The sequence below is a fragment of the Pteropus medius genome, unplaced genomic scaffold, assembly GCF_902729225.1.
Source record: "Pteropus medius unplaced genomic scaffold, Ma_sr-lr_union100, whole genome shotgun sequence".
NCBI classification, from domain to species: Eukaryota; Metazoa; Chordata; class Mammalia; order Chiroptera; family Pteropodidae; genus Pteropus; species Pteropus medius.
In genome coordinates, this window is record NW_024349798.1 from 9417447 (window position 1) to 9431180 (window position 13734).

General features: G+C 51.2%; 1 protein-coding gene and 1 pseudogene across 1 annotated transcript in view; one reads left to right on the forward strand and one right to left on the reverse strand.

Moving 5' to 3' along the window:
- ABAT (4-aminobutyrate aminotransferase) overlaps positions 1-13302 on the forward strand; it is a 76611-nt gene extending 63309 nt beyond the window's left edge. Inside the window, exons 10-16 of the mRNA XM_039885302.1 lie at positions 1600-1663; positions 2082-2230; positions 3307-3444; positions 4249-4416; positions 5607-5753; positions 8731-8842; positions 10123-13302. Of these exons, the coding sequence (XP_039741236.1) occupies positions 1600-1663; positions 2082-2230; positions 3307-3444; positions 4249-4416; positions 5607-5753; positions 8731-8842; positions 10123-10244 (900 nt within the window). The 3' untranslated portion in view covers positions 10245-13302. The remainder of the gene's footprint in view (positions 1-1599; positions 1664-2081; positions 2231-3306; positions 3445-4248; positions 4417-5606; positions 5754-8730; positions 8843-10122) is intronic.
- On the reverse strand, positions 3041-3159 carry LOC120620574 (uncharacterized; annotated as a pseudogene).
- Positions 13303-13734: the final 432 nt, after the last annotated feature.

Here is a 13734-nt window from a genome sequence, read left to right on the forward strand (position 1 = left end):
TTCAGCAGTTCTCCAGAACAACTGCCTGAATTGGACCCATCTAAGGGAACCTTTAATGTATCTTCTAGAAAAATCCAAAAGGTCAACACAAACGTATGCACAAGGGTGTTCGCCCCATTGGTGTGCAGAGCAGCGACCAGACAGACTGGCGACCGTCCATACAGCCAGTAATAGGGAAAGAGGAATTAAGTGCAGGAGGAATTAAGGTGGCACCAAGAAGGCCACTGCTGGGGGACAGCGGTGGTGGGGACCCTAACGAAAACCAAGTGGGTAGATTACAAGCTCCGCAGCCAGCGTCCACCAGAGCAGGACGTTACAGTAGAAACTCCACTAACACGTTCATAATGGGATGCCTGTGGGTAGTGAGATTGTTTTATTTTGTTTTTTTCCTTTCGTGCTTCTTACTTTTTTTCATTGCTAACCCCACCTCTTGCTAGCAGTACAAACCTACACGAACTTAAGCTTTTTTTTTTTCTTCCCAGCCTATTTTTTTTTTTTTTTAAGAAATGGATCGCCCTGCTCTTTCTCTGAGATTTGAGAATTCAATGACATCCCTAGTCCACTAATGTTTTAGTGATCCCGGTCTGTTCAGTGGTTGCAGCCAAAGGTGTGGGATGAAAGCATGTGGGTACACACACACACACACACACACACACACACACACACACACAGAGGAACAAAGGAAATGTTTTCTTCCCTTGACAAAGGGAAATGACAAGACAGTACGTTGGAGTTTGCAGGAGGAGCGAGATCCTAGAGCTTTTCCTGGGGGTCTCAGGGACCCGGTGGAGGTCAGCCAAGATGACAGTAGCCATATCAACCTCCCAGAGACTAGGGGTTGCCTCTCCAGTTTCCCCAGGAGTTCTACCTCAGTCAGCTGGAAACGGGTCTCATTCCTTGCTAGTGGAGGGTCAGGAAACCATGCAGCTGCCCCATCCGCTTGGAGCTGGAAGGGGACTGGGAGTTCAGGCATCCCCCCTGAACCCAGGGGCAGCCTCCCTGGAGAGAGGGATGGTGGGGTTTCTCCCCTCCCACCTCCTGCTCTGGCCCAGCAGACCTGGTCCAAAGGCCCAGGGCGTCTCCTGTGAGGTGCCCAGCTCAGCCTCATGTCTCTGGAGGCAGGTATGCACCTGTCAGCACCTGGCCCACTTGGTTGCTATGGAAGCCAGAGCGGTCTGGAGCCGGGAGAGCCTGTAGGAGTTGGGAGAGCCTGCAGAGCGGGGTTGGAAATTCAAAAGCCCCAGCAACCTGGCACCTGTCGGCAAGTGGTATAAAGGAGAAAGGCGGGCAGTGGACTCTGAGGCCTCACACTTGCCCAGACTTTAGGCTTGGCCGAGAAAAATGGGCCCAAATGATGCAGAACTTGAGAGAAGACAGAAGTTCGGCTATTTGTATGACATCTCTTGATTAAAAATAAATCGGGGGCTATGTAGGCAAAGCAGCTGGGTATAGATTTGGGAGTGCCGTTTGTAACTTCAGCCTGAGAAGGGACACCCGGCTCTTCTGATAGACTTCGGTGCTCTGCCAGGTTTGGGGGCCAGCCGTAGTGTCCCCCGGTCCTCACGATCATGACCGATGACCGCTGTTTCTTGCTCCTAGGCCCCCGGCTGCCCTGACTACAGCATCCTCTCGTTCATGGGCGCGTTCCACGGGAGGACCATGGGTAAGGAGGGGCCGCTGGCGTCCCGAGACAGCAGTTAGAGAAATAACGCCTCGTGTGGGTGGTTTCGCCACCTTGTCTCGTTGGTGCCACACCATCCTCTGCAGAATGGGGGTGATGATTCCCACTTTGCAGGTACAGAAATCGGCCATTCAGTGGCAGAGCCAGGATCTGAACCCTTGTCCCTCTGCTTTCGAAGCCTGTGCTTCATCTGTGATGAGTCAGAAAGCAGAACACACACACGCACGCTCAGGGTTCACAGGTTCTGCTTCAGCCCCAGCATGTTACAAGAACAGGGGATCTGCAGGTTGACGGGCTTCCCTGGGCATTCGGCCTGAAATGCCCATCATCTTCTTCTCAAAGACCGTTAACTCTGCTCCCCCAGCCAACCATCTGCTCTTCTGTTTTGGGGGGATCCTAGGTTGCTTAGCGACCACACACTCCAAAGCTATTCACAAGATCGACATCCCTTCCTTCGACTGGCCTATCGCACCGTTCCCCCGGCTGAAGTACCCTCTGGAAGAGTTCGTGAAGGAGAACCAACAGGAAGAGGCCCGCTGCCTGGAAGAGGTAACACCCGGCCCTCCCACACCCTCCCCATGCTCCCTCCCCTTACCCTCGACACCCCAAGACTTCACCTGGAGAACAGGAACAAAGAGTTTATCTGGGGCCTGGTGGCAGTCCCTGGGAGAGATGTGGGGACAGAGAGGCCTCCTGTCCCAGTGTTCCATGTTGGAAAAAGCAATGACACGTTGGTTTAGCCGCCTGGTGTCCATCACCCCACTTCCGGTACTGATTTCGGCATCATTCAAGTTTCTTTGGGGGCCAGCTTCACTGACTCTAGAGTAAGAAAGAATGAATTTATGGGAAGAATCTGGGGTCCACTGTTTTTCAGCCTTCTTCCAAATCTTGAGGCTGGGGAGAGACCGAGGACAGGCAGCCTCTGTCGCCATGTCTCCACTTCAACCAAGAGCCCCCCCTTCGATCTGTTCCATATATCGGGGAAAGACACTGGAAAGATTCTGTTGCGAGGGGCAGGGAGGGGAAATGGCTTTTGTGCTTCAGGTTGGGATTTGAGCTGAAATAAGGCTAATCTGAGTCTGCCTCTTAGGCACGTCATTCTTTTCAAGCAATTAATAGTTAACACCTACTAGATACGACGCAGGATGCTAAGTGGTGGGTATTTCGTGGTAAAAGAGAAGAGACGAGATGATGGACTCTAGTATACCCCGTCCTATAGAAAGACAAGGCAAGCCCCATGTGTCATTATAGGTTTTCTAGTTAGCACTATTTTTTTTTTTCGGTGAGGCAACCCTTGGTTGACCTCACAGATTGCAAGGACCTTGTCAGCTTACGATCCTTTATTTTTTTTATTTTTTACACCTACAGTACCTGGTCTTCCTAGGTGGTCTCCCATCTAAGTACTAACCAGGCCCGACTCTGCTTAGCTTCTGAGATCAGACGGGATCGGGCTTGTTCAGGGTGGCATGGCCATAGACGTGCGCCCTTTTTTTAAAGTAAAAAGAAATGAATGAAATTAATTTTAATAACATTTTATGGAGCCCAACACATCCAAAATATATATCATCACGTCGCCACGTAATTAATACTTAAAAATTAACGATGACATATTCTTTTATTTCCAGGTGGAAGATCTGATCGTGAAATATCGGAAAAAGAAGAAGACGGTGGCGGGGATCATCGTGGAGCCCATCCAGTCTGAGGGCGGGGACAACCACGCTTCTGACGACTTCTTCCGGAAGCTGAGAGACATCTCCAGGAAGGTTAGTTAGCGCACGGGGCTAGGGTCGGACGGGGCCACCGGCTGTTTCCAGTTGGTTTCCGGTAGCTAAGGGTTAGCTTTGGGGTCCTTGTAAACTTCCAGGTGTTCTAGCCTCACAGGTAGAAAAGTTGGGGGTGGGGGCAGGACGGGAACTCTTCCCTCACATCTTATCGCAAAACCAGCCATCTGCCATCTTAGTCGGGGACTTTTGTAATCAAGGGATTCCTGGGAAGACCTCGGCCTCCGCCCTTTCCTTTCCGGAGACCCCTACCTCATCTTTCAGCCCAGCGGGATCCACTCTCGACAGAGGCAACACGAACAGACTTTATGTTAATATCGTGTGTTTATTTTAATGCGTCTTGCATGGACGGTCAACACATCCAACCAGCAAGTTCACAGATAAAGGTTATACGACATGAGTTGATTTAAATACTAAGTGCCTAATAGTCCGCGTGATGAGCAGAGCTGGGAAACGTGGTGACGGAAGTCTGAGAAACAGCACTAGGCCTCTCTGGGGCTGCGTTTCCTCCCGAGTAACTCGGCTTGCTCAGGGACCGAAGCCACATGCAAGGCTCCCTGCTTTGGTTCGGGAGATATTCGGCGTTCGGGTTTGGTTCCAGCTCAGCAGCTGGAGGAAGCAGTCAGATGCGGCTTGGGTAGAACTGCCTCCTTAAGTATTCGGTTAGTTTTCCCCGAGAACACAGCCTCAGCTTGCAGTTCAGAAGCAAGAACTCTCTGGCTAGACACGAGGGTCCAAGGTTGGTCGACCGTGTGGATGTTCATTTCTCCCTTCTCTCTTCTCCAGCACGGCTGTGCCTTCTTGGTGGATGAGGTCCAGACGGGAGGGGGCTGCACCGGCAAGTTCTGGGCCCACGAGCACTGGGGCTTGGATGACCCTGCGGACGTGATGACCTTCAGCAAGAAGATGATGACTGGGGGCTTCTTCCACAAGGAGGAGTTCAGGCCCAATGCTGTGAGCGCTGACGCCACCCTCCTCCCCTTTCCAGGACTGGGGAGGGAGGCGGGTGAAGGAGCCTTGCTTCCTCATAACTGCTCCTTTCTCACAAACCAGGAACTGGGTGGACATGAAACATGTCACAGAGGTCCCGTGTACCCTCCCTCCCCTGGCCCTCCACTGCATTCCCTCTGCCATGCTCCCCGTGCCCACCTATCGAGTACTAACCCATACAGTATTGTTAATAGCTGCTGTTGTGAACTGAGCATTTGCTCTGTGCTTGGCCTAGTTCTAAGTACTCCTCATGTATTTTTAATCCTTACAACAATCTAACCAAGTAGGTGTTATTTTTCTCTACCATTTTACCGATGAAGAATCAGGCACAGATTGGTTAAGCAGTCGGTCACATAGCCTGTTAAGTGACAAAGCCAGGATTCAAACCCAGAGCACATGCTCACACTGTACTACCACGTGTACATATGGCTTCTCATACACATGCACAGTCATCAGGGACTCAGGATCTTTCTACCATTCCTGCATGTCATTTCCACCCTCAGGGTTGCCTCATGGTCCAAAATGGCTACTGGAGCTCCAGATATCACATCTCAGTTCTAAACAGTAGAAAGGAAAAGAAAGGAAGCACAAAGTGGCCCCTTCCTTGTCTTTAGCAGTCTTCCCAGAAATCCCACAATACTTCTATTTCTAACACTTCGACTCAGATCTGGTCACATGGCCAGACTAACTGCAAGAGAGGCTGAGAAGTATGTTTTAGTTGGCTATATTGACACCCTAAATAGTTCATGGAGAAATAAATTGGCTGGTCTTTGAGGGTCAGACTGCCATCCATCCACTCCTGAGTCCACCGCCTATGAGCTGTATTTTCCCCAGACAAATCACATAACCTCTCAGAACCTCAGTTTCCCCCTCCATGAAAGGAAGATTACCGTTAAGGGCCACTGTCTCGATTTCCCCAGGATTTCCCAGCAGCTGGGCCAGCTGGTCTCCCTAAGTGTCTTACCTCCCCAGAGGGTTGTTGTTACGGAAATAATTCAATGAGATAGTAGGTGTCATCCTCCCAGGCCTTAGTAGATGCTCTCTGGCTTACTTTCTTTCGTCTTAAAGAGGGGACAAAGTGTGTCTGAGAGAAGTGGGTCCCATCAGGGTGTACCTGTGTGAGAACCCTTCCGACACCCCGTGCCTCGTTCCAGCCTTACCGGATCTTCAACACCTGGCTGGGGGACCCATCCAAGAACCTGCTGCTGGCCGAGGTCATCAACGTCATCAAGCGAGAGGACCTGCTAAGTAATGCAGCCCACGCCGGGAAGGCTCTGATCACGGGGCTGCTGGACCTCCAGGTACCCCCACTCGGCCCGGCCCTACCGCAGCTCTCCCGGGACCCCAGCCACGGCCCCCCACATCCCCCAGGGCATATCTGAGCTCTTCGGCATGGCACAGCATCGCGTCGCACCTGCTGCTCCAGGAGGCTCACAGACTGGAGCTTCGGGTACCACCTCCCGCCCCCAGGCAGGGGTACCAGATATAGCAAATTACAACACAGGATGCCCTGTTTAATTTGAAAAACAGTGGCTTTATTTTTAGCTTAAAAAGTATACCGCATGCAACATTCGGAACATACTTATATTACAAAGTTATAAGTTGTTTATCTGAAATTCAAGTTTAACTGGGCGTCCTGTATTTTATCTGGCAACCCTAACTCAGAACAATTTGAAATTAGGAAAATATGATGATCTTCCTTCTCCGGATGAGAAAAGGGAGGCCTGGCAAGGTGAGCAGTGGCGAGGGAGCCAGATTTTAAACGCAGATCCACTTGACTGCAAAGACTCTGGAGGGGTTAAGTGTGGCTGTTAAAATAGCTAAGCCCTTGTGGCTGGAATTTCTTTTTCTTTTCTTAGACTGGATTTGCATTTAAACTGAGGTTGGGGGGCGGGGCGGCAGGCCGTTCCTTGCTGCTGGGGTGCTCCTTCAGGTCGCCAGTAGGGAAGAGAAGTGCCAGGTGTCTTTTACTTCCCTGAGAGCCATCTGGGCCCTGCTCGCAGGTGTTGACACAGCTGCAGCCAGGCAGGGGCTTGGCCGGGATCTGGTTGTTCTGAGCTGTCACAAATGTGGCTGCTCCCTGTCTTGAGCTGAGCGGCCTTCCCACGATGTCCACAGGGACCTGTGGCAGCCTTCCTGGTGGGCCGGGCGTCAGGCCACGCTCTCAGGATAAGACGCGACAGACAGGCCAAGATCACAGCCTGGCAAGGGGCAGGGTCGGGACTCAGAGAAGGCGGGACACTGGGACAAAAGAGAAGCAAAAGTGTTCAGATCGTCTGAGAAGTCCCTTGATAGGCGTGGGAAAAAGAACAATGGGAGAGACTCAGATTGCAAGATAGCCGAGTGGGGCAGGAATGAACAGCTGAAATGGGCCAGGGGACAGTGAGTGACGTCACACTACACCAGAAGAGCAAGGCCCGGGGCGGAAAGAATGCCAAGAATATTTTTTCTGTAGCTCTCTTAAATGTCCCAGTTGATGCCACCACCCTTGGTGACAAGGGCAGGTCCTGGGGGACAAGGCAACTTGAAGGTCCCTGACCGAGGCAACCTCGCTCCAAGAAGGAGTGTGGAGGACAGTGTTCCCCAAAGCAGGTCCGGGTGCAGGATGGTGCCACACAAAAGGTTTCCATGGACACATCCCCGAGCCAAGGCTGGCATCTTGCTTTTAGGAGCCCCCGAGCCGGCTTGTTTAAGGGATGGGAACAGTTAGGAATCCTTATGAGGGTCTTCCAAAGCTCTAGGCAGGAAGGAGGTAAGATCACAGGACCACCCCAAACCAGTGAGCTACACAGATGGGTGAGGTAAAAGGACACGGGCCTAGAGACAGCCATCGAAGCCCCGTGGTGAGGAGGGGACACGGCAGTTCCCATGGTCACATATTAATCAATCAAGTTGACCGTTACTAAGCCCATGTGTGTGTGTGTGCATGCACACATGTGTGCCACGAGGGTCCCAAGAGGTGTCCGAATGTACGTGACCTTGTTCCCGGCCTCCACACTCTAGTGGGAGAGAGGAGTGTGTTTAAATCACTGGCTCCCAGCCAATCAAAGTGCAAGAGCAAATAGAATGAGTGCTGGAGTGCCTTCCGTGCCTCAGTTTCCTCACCTGTGGAGACCAAAATGGGCCCTTCGCTAGTGGAGTGAGGATTCAAGGTCGTGTGTGTGCGCGCCTAGCCCAGCGCCTGGCATAAGACGTGAGGCCTTCGTTATCAGCAGAATATGACTGTATCTCCAATTTCTCCCAAGACACTGTAACGATATGACACGCCCCCCTATCTCTGCCCCCAGTACCTCAAATTATTTGGGGTTATCCAAGCCCCGTTTGCCGTCCTTCTCAGGGACGATGGAGAGTGGGGGAAGGAACCAAGAGTCTCTCCTCTGGGTGACAGTATTCGCTTCCTGGGGCTGCCGTAACCAGGTACCACAAACTGGGTGGCTCAAAACGGGAATTTATTCTCTGACCATTCCAGAAGCCAGAAACCCGAAATCAAGATCTCAGTATTATTAAAGCTTTCTGGAGACTCCGGGGAGAGCCCGCCCCAGCCCCCTCTCCTGGCAGCTCGTGGTTGCGACGACCCTTGGGATTCTTTAGCTCACGGCCACATCACTCCCATCTCTGCCTCTGTCGTCACATGGCCTCTGTCATGCGTCTGTGTCCAAATCTTCCTCTTCTGATTAGGATGCCAGTCGTTGGATCTAAGGACCCAGCCTGCTCCAGTGTGACCTTATCTAACCCTCGTTACACCAGCAAAGACCCTGCGTCCAAACAAGGCGGCATTCACAGATTCCGGGTGGATTTAAACTTGGGAAGGGGCCACGCTTCATCCCAGGACAACCCCTGACCCCAAAGCCCTGAGTACGGAGGAGCTTTTTTTTTTCCTCCTAGAATCACCACTTTTCTAGAAAAAGGGTTAATAAATGAAGATGGCTGACATCTGTAAAGCGCCTACCTAGTGCCAGGCCCTGGGATTCGGAGGTGACATAGAAACCTCGCCTCACCGGATTCTCATCAGAGTGCATTGGGGTCAACAGCATTTCTATCCTTCAGTTTATATAAGAGGAAACTGAGGCACAGGTCACCCAAGTGACTCCCCCAAGGTCATAGTGTGAGAAAGAGGCTGAGTCGGGTTTTCAAACCAGGACCGGATGTCTGTCTCCAGAACCAGAGCCCCCAGCCCCTGCCAGACCACGCAGAGGCCCAAAAGCTGGACCCTGGGGGGTATCTGAGGCTGTTACACAGGTGACAGGCTTTGATCCAGCCTCGTCTCCCCCACTGCAGGCCCGGTACCCCCAGTTCATCAGCAGAGTGAGAGGACGAGGCACCTTCTGCTCCTTTGACACTCCAGATGAATCCATACGGAATAAACTCATTTTAATAGCCAGAAACAAAGGTAAGGCGGCTAGGAGTGGGGGCTAGGCTTCGTCGGTGCCCCCCGGTACCTGGCGTGGGGGGACAGAGGTACACGGGACTAAAACTAGTCTAAATGTTCTCTCTCAAATGAAGAGAAAGTTACCAGGGGCGTTCCTTATACACTTATTCATTCAACCAACGCTCCCTGAGAAGGCGAGTGGCGTCGACACTGGAGAGAGTCACGATGCCGAACAAGGCCATCAGGTCCCTTCTTTCAAGGAGCTTACAGTCTAGCAGGAAGGGGTGACATTGAAGAGACTATTTGATAAATAGCTGATTGCAACGATAAATCTTAGGAAGGAGGAAAAGGAGCTAAGAGAGCAAATCGCTGGGTAAAGTGCCCAGAAAATCAGGGAAGGCTTCCCTGAGGAAGTGGCATTTTACCTTAAGTCTTAATGGACAGACAGGGGTTGGCCCAGTGAAGAATGTCCGGCAGAGGGAGGGATGTGTGCAATTAGCTGAGGCAGGATGGAGCCTACAGGGCTGGAGAAACCGAAAGGATGGGGTGTGATGAGGGCCCGATGGGCTGGAGGCAGCGAAGTGGGGAAGGGGCTGCCAGGCCCATATCACCTCGGCCTGTGGATCAGGTTCAAGATTCGGGACTTCTTCCCTAAGAGCTATGAGAAGGCATGGAAAGTGTAAAGCAGAGGAATGTTGTCATGGGATGAGAGCACCTACTATGTGTCACTTGCGGTATCTTCCGCTTATACCATCTTATGGAACCCCTGCACCAGCCGTGAAGGGCAGGGCGATTCTCCTCCTCTTTAAAGGAGAAACCTGAGTCTCAGAGATGCTAAGCAGCGGAGACAAGGACACCCAGCAAGTCAGCGGCGGTCACCCTTTAAGATAAACGGGCCCTTTCCTCTCCGCTGACGGCTCTGCCCGGTGCGCGTGCTTCTGACCCGTCCCCCACTTGCAATTTCTTTGTCTTCTGATTTTCTTTCCCCGCCATGGCATGAATTCTAGAGCGCAAGGACTTCGTCTCAGGATTTCTCTCTCCCTGGACCTGGTTCAGGGGCGGCAGAGTAGGCATTCAAAGTTGGAAGGAGAGAGGGAAGAGAATGATGGATGAGACAGATGACGGGAGAGAGGAGGGGATGGAGATGAGTGGGGGTGGGTGGGAGGGAGGACAGACGGCAGCCCGGCCGGAAAGAACGACGTGGGTGAGTGGGGGGCAGCCACGTGCGTCAGCCCTCCCGGCTCTCACGGCCTGTCCCCCGGAGCCCAAGCCCCTAACCCGCCTCCCGCCGTTGCTTTCAGGTGTGGTGTTGGGGGGCTGCGGTGACAAATCCATTCGTTTCCGTCCCACTCTGGTCTTCAGGGATCACCACGCACACCTGTTCCTCAATATTTTCAGCGACATCTTAGCCGACTTCAAGTAAAGAAGCCATTTCCACTACGCTCTGAGAAAGCCCCGATCTCAACAGTTGTCAAATTGATTAGTTTGCCTAATTCATGTTTTTCACTTAAAGTATCAGAGGTGAATGCATACACGGAAGGGTGCTGTGTGGGGAGGGGACATTTGGTGGTTTGGGGGAAAGTGGAGGGGGAGGGGCGGGGTTGTGGTTTTCCTCCCTGCAGAGCCAATGGTGCCTGTTGGTTTGAGCCCAGAAATTCTGCATGAACCCTGGACAGAGTCTCATGATGGGTCGTGAGGGTCCTGGCCAGATATCTGCCTGCCCTTGACCCCAACAATTTTTTTGGAAGCCAGTAAAGGGAATGACACCTGTTCTTAGGACTGGTGGCTGGGACTCCTGGGTCCTGGTCCCTCCCAAGCACTGTATTCTGTGATCAAGGATGCTGGCTCCCTTGCCCTATGCAAACACACACGCTTGCCCCCTCTTACCCAGCCCCCAGAGCTCTGAGCTTGTCCTATGCACCACAGTTCAGTGAAAGACAGATCACATGAAGGCAGCATAGTAGGGACATTAGGACGGAGCCAGGGGGCGTGGGAAGGGGTCTTCTGGCCTCCTGAAGGCTTGGGCCACGCCTCTCAGTGCATCTGGGGGTTCCTCTAACCCATGAATTCTGTCTTTGACGGAGCATTGGAGGATCTCTGGGTGGCATCACTAGTGGTTCTTACTTGCTGTCCCCCAACCTTTCCCCCACTTGTTAAATGTCAGCCATGACCTCTAGAAAGAAAACTGCAGCCTGAGCAGGGGACACAGAGACACAACCTAAGCTGAAGGGTCAGAAGCACAAGCCAGTTGCCCAGCAGCCTGAGCCCAGGTCCTGCAGTAATAGAGTCATTTTCTCCTGTGTCCCAGGCATCTAGGGTCAGCCCCTGGACCCCTCCCGCAGGAGGCTCCTTTACTCGTTTGGCTCATCCACCCTTGTGCCATCTCTGAGCAGCCCTAGGGGTAACTGCTGTTCCATCAGATGCAGTCACTTGCTAAACTAGGATTATTCTAAGGGAAGCATCACGAATTAAAGGCGCCAAAACTCCACGCAGGAGAAAACAGCCTGCCGGTTCGAGGCGGTTTCCTTGTCCTTGCCGGTCCAAATTAGAGATTTTCCTGACACGAGTGAGTGTGGAGATTACTGGACACGTGATACTTACAGGCGAATTGCACTATGGCAGAGGCTAAGGAAACGCTGCTGGAAGCTAGACATTCTTGGAACCGATTTGAGTTCAGATGCTCCTAAAAGGAGCATCTGGTAACCTTACAGCAATAAAGGATTGTTTAGTGGGGAGACCGGAAGTCTGGCTTCTATTCTCTGTCCATAAGGGAGCCACTTCACCTCCCGGTGCCTTGCTTGACCGTTTGGGAGACGAGCATGTCAAGGTTCTCCATTCAGCACTTCGTTCTTTCAATAATTAATCATCCAAAGATCTCCAAGTGATTTTTTTTTTCAGCTTCTATTCTTCAGCAGACTTGGTCACCTACCTGTTTTTGTTGAGAACAAAAGGCACTAACATGCCGAGCAGACGCGAACAGTGAATTCCGGTCACTTGGCATTCTTGCAGTCAGTGCTAATCCCTTGCTTTAATGGAGATCTATTGTGTTTAAGGCCATTTACGCTGCAAACTAAATGGAGATATATGCCTCCCCCTCTCTGCAAGGTTTCACTCGTTTGTACATTCGTTTATTTATTCGGTCAATCATTCATTCATGAAACTTGAATAATACCTGCTCTATCCCAGGCCCAGTGCTAAGCACTGAGTTCAAACCTGAAATAAAACGTGGTCCCTGCTCTCAAGTGACTCACATCCCACTTGCACACGACAGACTCTTGAAGTAACAATTAAAGCAGAGTGGCAAGTGCTGTAACAGGTATGTGTAGGAGCTTCTGGAAATCGGAGGGAGTGCCCCAATTTCGAGGAGAAAGTGACGTTTGAGCCAGGTTTTGCGGAATGAGCAGGAGTCCTCCAAACAGACAAGGCAGGGAAGAGTGTCGCAGAAAGGGAACAGCGTATGCAAAGACACATCAGTTCACGGTCTCACACTCTTCACTGGGGATCCAGAGCCCACAGGCAATAGCCTAAGGTTCGAGGCCTTACATAACAAACAAGCAAAATGCCAGCCAAATCGTAATTCGTTGATTGGCATGAGTATGTTTTCTCTCGCGAACTCAAGCGCTGGATGCCAACATACAATAAGGTTCTGGAGACCAGAAGATTTTTAAGCCAGGGCACCACCAGAAACTTGGCTCTCTTTGGTGGAGAGAGTGGCTCCGATATTTTGTTCTCTCCCCACGGGGCACTGACAGAGAAATGAAACCACTTTATCTGGAAAAATCGTTTCCAGATTTATTTCCTCCTTACCAAGGGAAGTTATTCTTGTAAAACTTTTTAAGCCATTTACCAAGTTCTCGTTGACTCAGGGCATAATGAGTTCCTGAGATATCTCCTTTGGGGGTAGGGGTCTAGCTGGAAGAATTTCAAGGAAAAGAATTCTCAGCAGAGCTCAAGATCGGAGGAACTTGAAGGAGGTTGGTGAAAACACAGGAGGTCCAGCAGACAGGTGGCCGACGAGGGCAGAGCCCAGGGAGAAGCGCTTCTGTGGCCGACGGTCTGGAAATGAACCCATCCTACATTAGTGCCATAGAGTTTAGTAAATGTCTCTAGCAAATTTTGTCACTTTTACAGAAAACAAGGTCCAGTAATAGCAAGTCTTAGCACATCCTCCCTTTTATTATAAATGGGTGTTTTTTATAATTTTTACTGACACTCAGTAACCATGCAAAATTGTGCACATCGATATACCTATACCTATGTATCTATCTATATATATCAGCTCATGGTAGGAAACCATAGCTAGGGAGCATCGCCAACTCACGCATACAAAGTGATCTTGTTTACAGTATTCTGTTGACAGTGCCAATAAATGATAAAGAAATTAACATGTAATTGATGACCATATGCACAATTCCATGAATTAAATGTTTCCTGTGTTAATCAGTATTGTTAAATTTAAAAAAATATATTTATAATGGAAACATCTGAGTGAATGTGGCCTTTTTGGTTGGGAATGGGTTTTGTTGAGTAATTAAGTGAGTGAGTACTCACGAAGCTCCAGTCGTACATCACTTAGGGATGTCTTGGGGGAACAGCGCCTGCATAAGTCTGTGCTGGGTTTGGGAAGCCCGGTGAGGCCGTTAACTTCACCAGAGTTCATCAAGGACATGCCATGTGCTAGGGATGAACAAGGTGTGGTCCTTACCCTCAGCTCACCTTCTAGCGGGGCAAAGGTCACAGTAACTAGCCCAAGGACCAGGGACAGGAGGACCCTGGACGAGGTACATGCACAAAGGGTAGGCCCCACGTCAGGGTGACAGTTGAGCCTGAGTTGCATCTTTGAGGTTGAGCAAGAAGTGCTCCAGTGACTCGGAGGAGGAGGGAAGGCAAGAGAATGGCTACCCGAAGGCCCG